This window comes from Bombina bombina, chromosome 2 (genome assembly GCF_027579735.1).
Source record: "Bombina bombina isolate aBomBom1 chromosome 2, aBomBom1.pri, whole genome shotgun sequence".
Lineage (NCBI taxonomy): Eukaryota > Metazoa > Chordata > Amphibia > Anura > Bombinatoridae > Bombina > Bombina bombina.
The window spans coordinates 437,208,880-437,225,796 of NC_069500.1; the positions used below are offsets into that span (position 1 = coordinate 437,208,880).

At 41.1% G+C, this 16,917-nt stretch overlaps 1 protein-coding gene across 1 annotated transcript in view; it reads left to right on the forward strand.

The window, feature by feature from the left end:
- Nucleotides 1–16,917, forward strand: part of CIT (citron rho-interacting serine/threonine kinase) — an 839,833-nt gene that overhangs the window by 257,543 nt on the left and 565,373 nt on the right. Inside the window, exon 13 of the mRNA XM_053702064.1 lies at nucleotides 229–372. Within this exon, the coding sequence (XP_053558039.1) occupies nucleotides 229–372 (144 nt within the window). The remainder of the gene's footprint in view (nucleotides 1–228; nucleotides 373–16,917) is intronic.

Sequence of the window (16,917 nt, forward strand, 5' to 3'; positions counted from 1 at the left end):
GGGACATTAACAGGTGAAAATGACTGTCTCTTTCTTGCAAGCTATGTGCAGAGGGGAATTTCATCGTCAAGTGTTTAAATGTGAACAGCAAGCCTGTGGATGACTTTGTGAGCCTGTCATTTAGAAGATGTGAGCTCACTGTAAATGTCACAGCAGTATTTCTAGTTTTACTAAAGCATATGTTGCTTGTGAACTGTTTAAATCTCGTTTGTTGTGTTTATATTGCAGATGGAGCAAGAAATGACTCGCTTGCACCGCCGGGTTTCGGAGGTGGAGGCTGTTCTCAGCCAAAAAGAAGTTGAACTAAAAGCATCTGAAACACAGCGTTCTCTTCTAGAGCAGGACCTGGCAACCTACATCACAGAATGCAGCGTGAGTATCAAGCAGGGCTTACTCACTACAGAAAGTTTTCTCTTTGCTGTTGCTTGCAAAATAACTGTGTTTAATCCCTGCAAAATGATTAAATACATAGTTAAGTTGGCTTCAGAGCAACAATTCATTACTGGGAGCTACATGAATACATCTGGTGAGCGAATGGCATGAGACATATGTCTATAGCCACTAGATACTAGCTAGCTGCCAGTAGTGTTTTGCTGCAGCTGAGGGTATATACATTTGCTTTGCAGCAAAGGATACTTGGAGAACAAAGTACATTTGATAATAAAAGTTAATTTAATGTCTTTAAATTACAAGCTCTGTCTGAATTACGGAAGTTTAATTTGGTCTTTCATGTCCCTTTAATTAAATGAATGTAAATGCATTCATTTTTTATTGTGCCTTCTTTAAAATACCTAGGTATGCTGTAAAATGCAGTAAATTGTCTGAACCAGCTAATTAGTACACAGTAATTCTGTAGTGGTAGTGGTATTCCTTAGTAGTGGACCAGTTAATTGGCGACAATTATATGAAGTAAGAAAGGCATATAAAATGACAGTTTTAAATGCTTTTAAAACATTAAAAATTAAAGTTTCATGATTCAGATAGAACACTTAATTTTAAGCAACTTCCAATTTACTTCCATTTACAAAATGTGTCTTTTCAGATTTACTCTTTTTGAGTCACTATATCCCACTTAGCATGTGCAAGAATTCATAGAATATACATATATGCATTTGTGATTGGCTGATGGGTGTCACATGATACAGGAGTGGAAATAGACATAACTTTGAAATTTGACAGAAAAAATCTACTCATTTGATGTTAAGACTAAGAGCTATTGAATTGTCTTATTATAATGCCTTTGTTGATTATGCAAATCTACTGTATTTTATGGTCCTTTAAAGGGATATAAAAGAACAATAAGGCAATGTTCCAATGCATTAATGTCTTTAGAATAACCTAGTCAAGGGTGACGTGCATAGCCGACAATCACTGGCTGTGTTTAGCTCATCATCGGCAGTACATTGCTGCTCTGTAGCTGACTCTGTGTTTAACCAAATTTGCAGGTGTAAATACACAGTTCTGTTTATGCAGTTGTGTAGTAATAAAAGCTCTAGGACATTAGAGCATTACATTATTGCTTGCTTTTATGGCAATTTAACTACTGATATATACAATACCTTATTTGTGCTGTTCTTGATTTATCATATCTCTAAACCCTTAGCATTTATGATTATATTAATTTCTGATGATTCTTTTAAGCTCCTTATAAATTTTAATAAGACAATTATATTTTTACATTGAAAATATTTCCTTTTCTACTATTACTTTCGTAAGGTGGTGAGAGTCCACAAGTTCATTACTTCTGGGATTGAACTCCTGGCTACTAGGAGGAGGCAAGATTACCAAAAATGCCAAGAGTATTCTGTCCATCCCACCTCACTGACAACTAGTCTTATCTTTGTCTCCCAGGAGGAAGGTGAAGAATTGAGGGGCTCCCAATTTTTGTTTGAGAGGGGTCCTCAGACCGATTTGGGGCACATTTTCCCCATAGATAGCTGCTACAGAAAGACAGAGGGGAGATTGGAGTATAGGGTAGTGACACAAAACTCCTGGTGTAGGAGTTAGTGACAAGCCTGTCACTGGTTTCATGGGGACTGGTCCCTTAGCATCTTCCTGTTGAGTCGTCGAGATACTCCTTACAGTGATCCTCTGCTGTGACGTACACAGCACTGGATCGGTTCTCTACTGAAAGCAATGATTTCTGCAATGGGTAAGTACAGTAGAGAGAGAACAGTACATTAACTCACTTTGCATTCTCATAGAGAACAGGCTATTAGTAGGTACAATTGTCACAGAGTACATCATAGCCAGGTGACAAATTTTATAAGTCTGTGTTACACCACTTCACATACTTAGTCTTGCGTGATTTATGTAAATTGCTTAAGGGATAGAACAGTGAGCTGGGAAACATTTTACTGTTTTCTCCTACATTGGTGTATCCGGTCCACGGCTTTATCCTTACTTGTGGGATATTCTCAATCCTTACAGGAAGTGGCAAAGAGAGCACACAGCAAAGCTGTCCATATAGCTCCCCTCAGGCTCCGCCCCCCCGTCATTCTCTTTGCCGCTCTAACTAGAAGCATCTCCACGGGGGTGGTAAAGAGTATGTGGTGTTTAGTTGTAGTTTTTTATTCTTCTATCAAGAGTTTGTTATTTTAAAATAGTGCCGGCTTGTACTATTTACTCTGCAGCAGAGAGTGATGAAGATTTCTGCCGAGAGGAATATGATTTTAGCACCAGTAACTAAAATCCATTGCTGTTCCCACGCAGGACTGTTGAAACCAGAGAACTTCAGTTGGGGGGAACAGTTTGCAGGCTTAACTGCTTCAGGTATGATCAGTCATTTTTCTAACAAGACCTAGTAATGCTAGAACACTGTCAGCAATCCCCTCTGGGATAGGTAAGCCATTTTTCTTAAAATTATGGCTTATGTTAAGGGCTCTATGCTGGTTGACACTTTTGTGGGCTTAATCGATTGCTTTTTAGTATGTTTTTCACTATAATTAAGGTGTTTTTTTCAGACTTTAAAACACTTTTGGGGTTTAATTTGCGCCTGGCACTTATTTGGACACCTAATCTAGTCAGAAAGGCCCCTCCACTCTGGAATGGAGAGGGAGGAGGCCTCATTTTCGCGCTTCAATTGCGGCAGTTGTTTTGCTTAGGCAGTTCATGCAGCTTCACATGGGGAGTCCAGAGGCATCAGAAAAGGCTCCAGAGAGGCTTATTTCCTAATAAAATAATCCCTAAGGAAGGTAAAGGCCACAGTGGAAGCTGTGGCATAGTACTGTAGTGTGTTTAACCGGTTAATTGCTGTTATTAGCTCCGGTTTGGGCATTAAGGGGTTAATTGATCTGAAAATTTGTGTGCAATTTTTTTTAAAGCTTTAAGACACTGTGGTTAAAATTTCATTAAAATCGGATGTTTATTTGATGGTTTTTTGATGTTTCAGTAATAAAGTGTGCACCTTTATTATTTAAAGACACAGTAACGGTTTTGTCAAAAATAATTTTTATTGCATTGAAGATCTGTTTAAGTCTGTCAAACATGTCTGACCCTTCAGATAACCTATGTTCTGTATGTTCAAAGGCCAAGGTGGTTCCCCCATTAAATTTATGTGTGAAGTGTGCCATAGCGTCCAAACAACTTAAGGACCGTATAATCACGCTTAAAGATATAGCCCAAGATGATTCTTTAGCTGAAGGTAGTGAGGATAGTTCACTATCCTCTCCTTCTGTGTCAACACCAGCTATGCCCGCGCAAGCGATGCCCAGTACATCTAGCGCACCAATAGCTATTACTATGCAACAGTTAGCAGCAGTAATGGATAATTCTCTCGCAGCATTTTTATCCAAACTGCCAGCTTTTCCTAGGAAACGTGATTGCTCAGTTTTAAATACAGAAAATGAGCAAGCAGACGCAGAGGATAATTTATCTGTAGAGCCCTCACATCAATCTGACTTGGCGGTGAGGGAGGGCCTGTCTGAGGGAGAAATTTCTGACACAGGAAAAGTTTCTCAGCAGGCAGAGCCTGATTCCATAGCATTTAAATTTAAGCTAGAACACCTCCGCGCCCTACTTAAGGAGGTCCTAGCTACGCTTGATGATTGTGACCCTTTGGTGGTCCCAGAAAAATTGTGTAAAATGGATAAATTCTTAGAGGTCCCAGTACACACTGATGCGTTTCTGATACCTAAGAGGGTGGCGGATATAGTGAATAAGGAGTGGGAGAAGCCAGGTGTACCCTTTGTTCCCCCTCCTATATTTTAGAAAATGTTCCCCATTGTTGACCCTAGAAGGGACGCGTGGTAGACGGTCCCTAAGGTAGAGGGGGCAGTTTCAAAGCTAGCTAAGCGCACGACTATACCAATAGAAGACAGTTGCGCTTTCAAAGATCCTATGGATAAAAAATTAGACGGTTTACTTAAGAAAATTTTTGTTCAACCAGGTTTTCTTCTTCAACCAATTTCTTGCATTATTCCTGTAACCACTGCAGCTGCTTTTTGGTTTGAGGAATTAGAAAACTCGCTCCAGAAGGAGACTTCTTATGATGAAGTCATTGATAAAATTCACGCCCTGAAGTTGGCTAATTCTTTCATTATAGATGCCGCTTTTCAGTTAGCTAAATTAGCGGCGAAAAATTCTGGTTTCGCAATATTGGCGCGCAGAGCGCTTTGGCTAAAATCGTGGTCGGCGGATGTGTTGTCCAAAACAAAATTGCTTAATATTCCTTTCAAGGGTAAGACCCTATTCGGGCCAGAGTTGAAAGAAATTATTTCAGATATCACTGGGGAAAAGGGCCATGCCCTTCCACAGGATAGACCTTTCAAAGCTAAAAATAAGTCTAATTTTTGTTCCTTTCGCAATTTCAGGAACGGAATGGCTTCTACCTCTACAGCCACTAGGCAAGAGGGTAACGCACCCCAGCCCAAACCAGCATGGAAACCATTGCAAGGCTGGAACAAGGGTAAACAGGCCAAAGAGCCTGCTGCTGCTACCAAGACAGCATGAAGGGGTAGCCCCCGATCCGGGACCGGATCTAGTAGGGGGCAGACTTTCTCTCTTTGCTCAGGCCTGGGCAAGAGATGTTCCGGACCCCTGGGCACTAGAAATTGTCTCTAAGGGGTATCTTCTAGAATTCAAGGACCTTCCTCCAAGGGGAAGGTTCCACATGTCTCGCTTATCTTTAGACCAGATAAAGAGACAGGCATTTTTACATTGCGTAGAAGACCTTTTAAAAATGGGAGTGATACACCCAGTTCCAACAGCAGAACAAGGACTGGGATTTTACTCAAACCTGTTTGTAGTTCCCAAAAACGAAGGAACTTTCAGGCCAATTCGGGACTTAAAGATCCTAAACAAATTCCTTCACAAAGCAAGGGCTCATACGAACATTGTTCTAGCCTTTCTAAGGTCTCACGGGTAGAAGGTGTACATAGAAAAAAGTTCTCTGTCCCCGTTCCCAAGGGTTCCCTTCCTGGGAACAATAATAGACTCGGTAGAAATGAAAATCTTTCTGACGGAGGTCAGGAAATTAAAACTTTTGAACACTTGTCGAGTTCTTCAATCCATTCCTCTACCCTCCATAGCTCAGTGCATGGAGGTAATAGGACTAATGGTTGCGGCAATGGACGTGGTTCCTTTTGCTCGAATTCATTTAAGACCATTGCAATCACCTGTCTCAGGGAATGAGTTTCCGAAGATCATTGTCACGACCGACGCCAGCCTCTTAGGCTGGGGCGCGGTCTGGGAGTCCCTGAAGGCTCAGGGTCTATGGTCTCGGGAAGAATCTCTTCTCCCGATAAACATTTTGGAATTGAGAGCGATATTCAATGCGCTCCAGACATGGCCTCAACTAGCGGAGGCCAAATTAATGAGATTTCAGTCGGACAACATGACGACTGTAGCTTACATCAATCATCAGGGGGGAACAAAGAGTTCCCGGGCAATGAGGGAGGTATCCAAGATCATCAAATGGGCAGAGGATCACTCCTGCCATCTATCAGCAATTCACATCCCAGGAGTGGACAACTGGGAAGCGGATTATCTGAGTCGTCAGACTTTCCATCCGGGGGAGTGGGAACTCCACCCGGAGGTTTTTGCTCAGCTGACCCAGCTATGGGGCATTCCAGATCTGGATCTGATGGCGTCACGTCAGAACTCCAATGTTCCACGTTGCGGGTCCAGGTCCAGGGATCCCAAGGCGACATTAGTAGATGCCTTAGTAGCGCCTTGGTCGTTCAATTTAGCTTATGTCTTTCCACCGTTTCCCCTTCTCCCCCGGCTAGTAGCCAGGATCAAACTGGAGAACTCTTCGGTAATTCTGATAGCTCCTGCGTGGCCACGCAGGACTTGGTATGCAGACCTGGTGAATATGTCATCGGTTCCACCATGGAAAAGCTGCCTTTGAGACAGCACCTTCTAAGGTCCATTCGAAACATCCAAGCCTAGTTTCTCTGCAACTGACTGCTTGGAGATTGAACGCTTGATTCTAGCTAAGCGTGGGTTTTCGGAATCAGTTATAGATACTCTGATCAAGGCTAGAAAGCCTGTCACCAGGAAAATTTACCATAAGATATGGCGGAAATATTTTTGCTGGTGCGAATCCAAGGGTTACTCATATGGAGTAAGATTAGGTTTCCAAGGATACTATCTTTTCTCCAAGAAGGATTGGAGAAAGGTCTATCAGCTAGTTCCTTAAAAGGACAGATATCTGCTCTGTCTGTTTTGTTACACAAGCGTCTGGCAGCCATGCCAGATATTCAGGTGTTTGTACAGGCTTTAGTCAGAATCAAGCCTGTCTACAGACCTGTGGCTCCTCCATAGAGTCTAAATTTAGTTCTTTCAGTTCTTCAAGGGGTTCCGTTTGAACCTCTACATTCTATAGATATTAAGTTACTATCTTGGAAAGTTTTGTTTTTAGTAGCTATTTCTTCTGCTAGAAGAGTTTCTGAATTGTCTGCTTTGCAGTGTAATTCACCCTATCTGGTGTTTCATACAGATAAGGTCGTTTTACGTACCAAACCTGGTTTTCTTCCAAAAGTGGTTTCCAATAAGAATATCAACCAGGAAATAGTTGTTCCTTCTCTGTGTCCTAATCCAGTTTCTAACAAGGAACGTCTGTTACACAATCTTGATGTGGTTCGTGCTTTAAAGTTTTATCTAAAAGCAACTAAAGACTTCAGACAAACATCGGACTTGTTTGTCGTCTATTCTGGCAAGAGGAGAGGTCAAAAGGCGACTGTCATTCTGGCTAAAAAGCATCATCCGATTGGCTTATGAGACTGCTGGAAGGCAGCCTCCTGAACGAATTACAGCTCACTCTACTAGAGCTGTGGCTTCCACATGGGCTTTCAAGAATGAGGCTTCTGTTGAACAGATTTGTAAGGCAGCGACTTGGTCCTCACTGCATACGTTTGCCAAATTTTACAAATTCGATACTTTTGCTTCTTCTGAGGCTATTTTTGGGAGAAAGGTTTTGCAAGCAGTGGTGCCTTCGGTTTCATTATTTTGGATAATAATAATAATTTTTTTCTTACCTTAAATTTTTTTTCAATTGACTTTTTTCCCTGCGGGCTGTTAGGCTCGCGGGGGCAGAAAATGCTTCAATTTTTTTGCGTCATTCTTGGCGCAAACTTTTTTGGCGCAAAATTCTGTCATTTCCGGCGCCATAGTTGATGCCGGAAGTTGTTTGTGGTTGCGTAATTTTTTGCGTCATTTTTTGACGTATGTGTGTTACAGACTTTTTTTGCGCAAAAAAATGTGGGCATCGTTTTTGACGTCAGAGGATGTGGCGTCATACTTGGCGCCAAAAAATATGGGCGTTGTATTTGGCGCCAATAATGTGGGCGTCATACTTGGCGACAAAAAATGTGGGCGTCATTCTGGTCTCCACCTTTTTTCACATTATTTAAGTCTCACTATTTCATTGCTTCTGGTTGCTAGAGGCTTGTTTATTTTGCATCTTTTCCCATTCCTGAAACTGTCATTTAAGGAATTTGATTATTTTGCTTTATATGTTGTTTTTTCTATTACATATTGCAAGATGTCACAACCTGACCCTGGATCAGAATCTACTTCTGGAAAGACGCTGCCTGATGCTGGTTCTACCAAAGTTAAGTGCATTTGTTGTAAACTTTTGGTAACTGTTCCTCCGGCTGTAGTTTGTGTTAGTTGTCATGATAAACTTTCTAACGCAGATCGTGTCTCCATTAGTAATAATCCTTTACCTGTTGTTTTTCCTTCAACATCTAATGTTCAGGATGTCCCTGTTAATGTAAAAGAATTTGTTTCTAATTCTATTAGAAAGGCTCTGTCTGTTATTCCTCCTTCCAGTAAACGTAAAAGGTCTTTTAAAACTTCTCATATTTCAGATTAATTTTTAAGTGACCGCCATCATTCTGACTTATCTGTTTCTGATGAGGATCTATCTGGTTCAGAAGATTCTGCTTCAGATATTGACACTGATAAATCTTCATATTTATTTAAGATGGAGTTTATTCGTTCTTTACTTAAAGAAGTGTTGATTGCATTAGATATGGAGGAGTCTAGTCCTCTTGATACTAAATCTACTAAGCGTTTAAATTCAGTTTTTAAACCTCATGTAGTTATTCCAGAAGTTTTTCCAGTTCCTGATGCTATTTCAGAAGTAATTTCTAGGGAATGGAATAGTCTGGGTACTTCATTTACTCCTTCTCCAAGGTTTAAGAAATTGTACCCTGTGCCATCTGATAGATTAGAATTTTGGGACAAAATCCCTAAAGTTGATGGGGCTATCTCTACTCTTGCTAAACGTACTACTATTCCTACGACGGATAGTACTTCCTTTAAGGATCCTTTAGATAGGAAGCTTGAATCCTTTCTAAGGAGAGCTTATTTATGTTCAGGTAATCTTCTTAGACCTGCTATTTCTTGTTGATGTTGCTGCAGCTTCCACTTTCTGGTTGGAGGCTTTAGCGCAACAAGTGTCAGACCATAATGCTTAAAGCATTGTTAAACTTCTTCAGCATGCTAATAACTTTATTTGTGATGCCATTTTTTATATCATTAGAATTGATGTCAGGTATATGTATTTAGCTATTTTAGCTAGAAGAGCTTTATGGCTTTAAAGGGCCACTGTAAGTAAATATTTTCTATGCCTATTACTAACTAACTACCCCAAATACGCTTTTTATCAATAGCATTTCATTAACATATCTCTACCGTATATCAGAAATCTTGTCTGCAAATTTAATTGTTTTCCAAACCTACTCCGTGGGTATCCTTTGCTCTGTACCAATCCGTTTACTGTACCTAGGTTTCAAAATGGCGCTTTAAACACAAAGTTATTGGTTTAAGTATTTTGAACATGCAGTGCTGAAAATAGTGGGCAGGATAACGTGACATCATCGGCGAATAAATGATATAACTTTTAGAACGTTATGAAACTTTGTTTTGGAGAAAATATAGGTCAGTAGGTTTTAATTAATGTTTATTAACTTTAATATGTTAGTTGTTTAGCTTAAAAATTATAACAGAAAGTAATCCTTTAATCTTGGAATGCAGATATGACTTCTAAGTCAACTTTGCTTTCTCTTTCTTTCCAAGGTAATAAATTATTTGGTTCACAGTTGGATTCTATAATTTCAACTGTTACTGGGGGGAAAGGAACCTTTTTGCCTCAGGACAAAAAATCTAAAGGTAAATATAGGGCTGCTAATCGTTTTCGTTCCTTTCGTCAGAATAAGGAACAGAAGCCTGACCCTTCCCCTAAAGGAACGGTTTCCGTTTGGAAACCTTCTCCAGTCTGGAATAAATCCAAGCCTTTTAGAAAGTCAAAACCAGCTCCCAAATCTGCATGAAGGTGCGGCCCTCATTCCAGCACAGCTGGTAGGGGGCAGGTTACGATTTTTCAAAGATATTTGGATCAATTCGATTCACAGTCTTTGGATTCAGAACATTGTTTCACAAGGGTACAGAATAGGTTTCAAGGTAAGGCCGCCTGTGAGAAGATTTTTTCTCTCACGCATTCCAGTAAACCCAGTGAAGGCTCAGGCATTTCTGAAATGTGTTTCAGACCTAGAGTTGGCTGGGGTACTTGTGCCAGTTCCAGTTCTGGAACGGGGTATGGGGTTTTACTCAAATCTATTCATTGTACCAAAGAAGGAGAATTCCTTCAGTCCAGTTCTGGATCTAAAAATATTGAATCGTTATGTAAGGATACCAACATTCAAAATGGTGACTATAAGGACTATTCTGCCATTTGTTCAGCAAGGGCATTATATGTCTACAGTAGACTTACAGGATGCATATATGCATATTCCAATTCATCCAGATCACTATCAGTTCCTGAGATTCTCTTTTCTAGACAAGCATTACAAGTTTGTTGCCCTTCCGTTTGGCCTAGCAACAGCTCCAAGGATCTTTTCAAAGGTTCTCGGTGCCCTTCTTTCTGTAATCAGAGAACAGGGTATTGCGGTATTTCCTTATTTGGACGATATCTTGGTACTTGCTCAGTCTTTACATTCTGCAGAATCTCATACGAATCAACTTGTGTTGTTTCTTCAAAGACATGGTTGGAGGATCAATTTACCAAAGAGTTCCTTGATTCCTCAGACAAAGGTAACCTTTTTGGGTTTTCATATAGATTCAGTGTCCATGACTTTGTCTCTAACAGAAAAGAGACGTTTGAAGTTGGTTTCAGCTTGTCGAAACCTTCAGTCTCAATCATTCCCTTCGGTAGCTTTGTGCATGGAAATTCTAGGTCTCATGACTGCTGCATCGGACGCGATCCCCTTTGCTCGCTTTCACATGAGACCTCTCCAGCTTTGTATGCTGAACCAGTGGTGCAGGGATTATACAAAGATATCACAATTAATATCCTTAAATCCCAATGTTCGATCTTCTCTGACTTGGTGGTTGAATCACCATCGTCTAATTCAAGGGGCCTCTTTTATTCGTCCAACCTGGACTGTGATTTCAACAGATGCAAGTCTTTCAGGTTGGGGAGCTGTATGGGGATCTCTGACAGCGCAGAGGGTTTGGGAATTTCAGGATTTTGGAACTCCGTGCGATTTTCAGAGCTCTTCAGTTCTGGCCTCTCCTGAAGAGAGAATCGTTTATTTGTTTTCAGACAGACAATGTCACAACCGTGGCGTATGTCAATCATCAAGGTGGGACTCACAGTCCTCAGGCTATGAAAGAAGTATCTTGGATACTTGTATGGGCGGAATCCAGCTCCTGTCTAATCTCTGCGGTTCACATCTCAGGTGTAGACAATTGGGAAGCGGATTATCTCAGTCGCCAGACGTTACATCCGGGCGAATGGTCTCTTCACCCAGAGGTATTTCTTCAGATTGTTTAAATCTAGGAAATAGATCTGATGGTCTCTCATCTAAACAAGAAACTTCCCAGGTATCTGTCCAGATCCAGGGATCCTCAGGCGGAAGCAGTGGACGCGTTGTCGCTTCCTTGGAATTATCAACCTGCTTATATCTTTCCGCCTCTAGTTCTTCTTCCAAAAGTGATTTCCAAAATTCTAATGGAACGTTCGTTTGTATTGCTGGTGGCTCCAGCATGGCCTCACAGGTTTTGGTATGTGGATCTCGTTCGGATGGCAAGTTGCCAACCTTGGTCACTTCCGTTAAGGCCAGACCTTCTATCTCAAGGCCCATTTTTCCATCAGGATCTCAAATCATTAAATTTGAAGGTATGGAGATTGAACGCTTGATTCTTAGTCATAGAGGTTTCTCTGACTCAGTGATTAATACTATGATTCAGGCTCGTAAGTCTGTGTCTAGAAAGATTTATTACCAAGTCTGGAAGACTTACATTTCTTGGTGTTCTTCTCATAAATTCTCTTGGCATTCTTTTAGAATTCCTAGGATTTTGCAGTTTCTTCAGGATGGTTTGGATAAGGGTTTGTCTGCAAGCTCTTTGAAAGGTCAAATCTCTGCTCTTTCTGTTCTTTTTCACAGAAAGATTGCTAATCATGCTGATATTCATTGTTTTGTACAGGCTTTGGTTCGTATCAAGCCTGTCATTAAGTCAATCTCTCCTCCTTGGATTCTTAATTTGGTTCTGAGGGCTTTACAGGCTCCTCCGTTTGAACCTATGCATTCTCTGGATATTAAATTACTTTCTTGGAAAGTGTTGTTCCTTTTGGCCATCTCTTCTGCTAGAAGAGTTTCTGAGTTATCTGCTCTTTCTTGTGAATCTCCTTTTCTGATTTTTCATCAGGATAAGGCGGTGTTGCGGACTTCATTTAAATTTTTACCTAAGGTTGTGAATTCTAACAACATTAGTAGAGAAATTGTTGTCCCTTCATTGTGTCCTAATCCTAAGAATTCTATGGAGAGATCTTTACATTCTTTGCATGTAGTAGATCTTTGAAATATTATGTTGAAGCTACTAAAGTTTTTAGAAAGACTTCTAGTCTATTTGTTATCTTTTCTGGTTCCAGGAAAGGTCAGAAGGCTTCTGCCATTTCTTTGGCATCTTGGTTAAAGCTTTTGATTCATCATGCTTATTTGGAGTCGGGTAAATCCCCGCCTCAGAGGATTACGGCTCATTCTACTAGGTCAGTTTCTACTTCCTGGGCTTTTAGGAATGAAGCTTCTGTTGATCAGATTTGCAAAGCAGCAACTTGGTCTTCTTTGCATACTTTTACTAAATTCTACCATTTTGATGTTTTTTCTTCTTCTGAAGCAGTTTTTGGTAGAAAAGTACTTCAGGCAGCTGTTTCAGTTTGATTCTTCTGCTTATAATTCCAGTTTTTTTCATTATAAGATTAAAACTTTTTGATTTGGGTTGTGGACTATTTTTTCAGCGGAATTGGCTGTCTTTATTTTATCCCTCCCTCTCTAGTGACTCTTGCGTGGAAGTTCCACATCTTGGGTATCTGCTATCCCATACGTCACTAGCTCATGGACTCTTGCTAATTACATGAAAGAAAACATAATTTATGTAAGAACTTACCTGATAAATTCATTTCTTTCATATTAGCAAGAGTCCATGAGGCCCACCCTTTTTGTGGTGGTTATGATTTTTTTGTATAAAGCACAATTATTCCAATTCCTTATTTTTGATGCTTTTGCTCCTTTCTTATCACCCCACTTCTTGGCTATTCGTTAAACTGAATTGTGGGTGTGGTGAGGGGTGTATTTATAGGCATTTTGAGGTTTGGGAAACTTTGCCCCTCCTGGTAGGAATGTATATCCCATACGTCACTAGCTCATGGACTCTTGCAAATATGAAAGAAATGAATTTATCAGGTAAGTTCTTACATAAATTATGTTTTTTTAGTACTATATAATAGCGAGTGCTGGCTTTGTGCGGCATATCTTTATCTACTGCGTGCTACAGAGTCGTACTTTAGATCCAGTAGTATTTTTCTTCAGGCTGCACTAGTTATTTTCTTTTTAGGGGATATACTTTAGCAGCGCAGTAGTTTTAATGTTTTTTCCCAAGCTAATTATCCACCCTTTGAGAATCGCCTCCAAACAGATTAACTCTTGAACTGCTCATAGTGTATAGCTTTTCTCGAGGAGTCAAATTGACAAAGTATTCCACAACAATTATACTTTTTATTTTTTTTGTATAAAATTTGCATTTTGCTGATTTTTTTTTTGCTAGAAAGTTTTTTTGCTTTTCTCCATTTTAACTGTAAGGTTTCCCAGTTTGTTTTAGTGTCCTTTATTTTCTATTAGTTTACTTTCGGATTTTATGTAAAGATCCCTGAAGTGATTTTATTCTGCATACTGTTTAGAATTATCAGTGGTGTATTCATTTTTCCATCTAAAGGAGAGGAGTGTCCACAGTTTCATTCATTACTGTTGGGAATTAAGAACCTGGCTGCCAGGAGGAGGCAAAGACACCCCAGCCAAAGGCTTAAATACCTCCCCCACTTCCCTCATCACCCAGTCATTCTTTGCCTTTCGTCACAGGAGGCCAGCAGAGAAGTGCCGAAGATCGGAGTAGTCTCTTATAGAGGGTAATACTCTTTGCATTGGGACTGGAGTTTTAAGTAGTCCTGTTAGCCTCTAAGTGAGAACCTGGGCGAAAGAGTCGGAGATGCAGGGACAGTCTTTCTGCGAAACCATCCCGACTCATGTTAACAGCATAACAAGCAATCAGCGTCGACGAGTTTCGCTGCCTGCTTTTTTCACTCAAGTCCATGTCAGGAGCGTGGCTACTAACCTGTCACACTTGAAGGGCCGTGTTCCTGTTCCACGGCATAGATTCTGGTAAGTTCATTTCATTTTTATTATATAATGATAATACGGAAGACAGGGTCATGGTGTGACGCCTCTTATCTTTAAAGAATCAAGGGTTAATATTCCTGGAAAGGGGATTATTGAACGGGGGGGGGGGGGGGGTTATACATGATATTGTATATTGTGTCATTGCTGCGTTATGTGCGAGATGAAGTTCTGGCAATGTGTGGAACTTTCAGGGGACACCGTGTGTGGCTCTCTCTCCCTCTTCCTCTGTTGATCAGCGGCGCAGGAGACGAAACGTTTTCTGTAGTCTGGGTCATAGGGGGTGGTGAGTGCCACAGCCATTGGAGGTTATAAAGGTGCCTATTTATTAAGTTAATCTAGTCCGTAATAACAGCGCAAGCTATATAGGACTCTAACGCGTTAGTGGGTTCTCCCTCTTTAACAAGGTCTCATTCCTGTGTTTATTTTGAGGAGGTTCTGGTAAGAACAGCCTGCTCAACTATGTTCCACATGCCTTAATTAAATTACGACATCTAAAAGTAAACAGATGTCTAGTACTACTGAGCTGTCCACCTCTAAGGGTCCTTCGTCCCATGAAGTGCGTTCCCTGCATTCATCTCCTATTGCACATGCAGCTCCCCAGGGTCCAACCATTACTCCTGCAGGAGAGATTAGTTGGCCGTCAGATTTTGCGGATCAACTGCAAACGGCGGTATAGAAAGTGATCCATGCCTTACCACGTTCTGCTAAGCGCAAGCGTAGGGCGTATCATGGCGGCCTGTCCCAGGGGTTGTCTACGCCTGTGGAAATATCAGAGGCGTTATACGATGACGAGGCCCACTCCGACTCTTCGCAGGAGGCCCCTTCTGGGTCGGAGTCCGTGTCATCTAAACATACAAAGAGAGAAACGCTCTACCAGGAACGAACAACAGCTCATTAGCTAGTTCTATGGCGATTTACCACCCGGAAGCAGCCTCTTTTAGACCAGTGTGCTTTTCACAAAGGAAAATTTTCCTTAATTATATCAGTCTGATCCAGCCAAGTAAGGTCAGTCCAGCCCCGAAATACCAGGCAATTCTCCTCTGAACAAGGAGCATGACAACCCCAGACAATCGTTTCGGCCTCCTATGGGCCTCGTCAGTGAGGTGCAGCCACATTCCTCTAAGCACACTGGGCAAGGAGTCCACATCTGGTTTCCCCCATCACCCATAGGGAGACTTTCCCAGGGTCATATTAATTTACATACAAAGAGAGAAGCGCTCTACCAGGAACGAACAGCAGCTCATTAGCTAGTTCTATGGCGATTTACCACCCGGAAGCAGCCTCTTTTAGACCAGTGTGCTTTTCACAAAGGAAAACTTTCCTGTAGTATATCAGTCTGATCCCGCCAAGTAAGGTCAGTCCAGCCCCGAAATACCATGCAATTCTCCTCTGAACAAGGAACATGACAACCCCAGACGATCGTTTCGGCCTCCTATGGGCCTCGTCAGTGAGGTGCAGCCACATTCCTCTAAGCACACTGGGCAAGGAGTCCACGTCTGGTTTCCCCCATCACCCATAGGGAGACTTCCCCAGGGTCATATTAATTTACATACAAAGAGAGAAGCGCTCTACCAGGAACAAACAGCTCATTATCTAGTTCTATGGCGATTTACCACCCGGAAGCAGCCTCTTTTAGACCAGTGTGCTTTTCACAAAGGAAAACTTTCCTTAAGTATATCAGTCTGATCCTGCCAAGTAAGGTCAGTCCAGCCCTGAAATACCAGACAATTCTCCTCTGAACAAGGAACATGACAACCCCGATTTTTATGCAAATTACTCTTTGGTCACCCTAATAGTAATGGGGAAACCAGACGTGGACTCCATGCACACTTGCCCTTAGAGAGATACAACTGCACCTCATTGATGAGGCCCATAGGAGGCCGAAACGATCGTCTGGGGTTGTTGCTTCCCTTGTTCAGAGAAGAATTGACTGGTATTTCGGCGTTGGACTGTCATTGGGCAGGGTCAGACTGATATGCTTCAGGATATTATTTCTCTGTGTAGAGGCATAGTGTGCAAAAAGAACGTGCACCCTGAGGAGTTACAATAAAAATGAACATGCATGGAAGTTATTCCAGCTTCTGTTCTATCTCATGGAATGCTGTTCTCTCTCTTTCGATTTTAATGCAGATTACTCTTGGGTCAACCTAAGAGTAATGGGGAAACCAGGCGTGGACTCCATGCACACTTGCCCTTAGAGAGATACAACTACACCTCACTGACGAGGCCCATAGGATGCCGAAACGATCGTCTGGGGTTGTTGCTTCCTTATAAGAAATACAAAATGGTGTAGAAGATACTAACACTCTCTTCTCTATTAAGCTACCCCAGATGGTAAGTATATCTCCTAACTACCTACCAAAAGGAAAAAAACATACAAATTGGTGAGGGATAGCGCTAACAAAGCATAGAGAATACTAAAAATTATATATACGTGTATGTGCAACTCATCTGAGAAGAACAATATTTCTAAATAATCGGTGCTAAAAAGCAACAAATGTTGCAAACTAAGTGACAATTGTATTTAAGAAGAAAAAGGAAATATAAACGTGAACCGTATTTATACTTACTGGCTGAGAAGATATATGTAGCAGTCGTGTTGTGGGTTTAACAATATAAGTTGATATCGATAGATAAGAAAAAAATATATTTATGTATGCAAATGAGAGTAATATTTACATTACACTAGTAGGATGCCTGCATCTAGTACAGTTAATTAAACAATAAATTGTAGAAA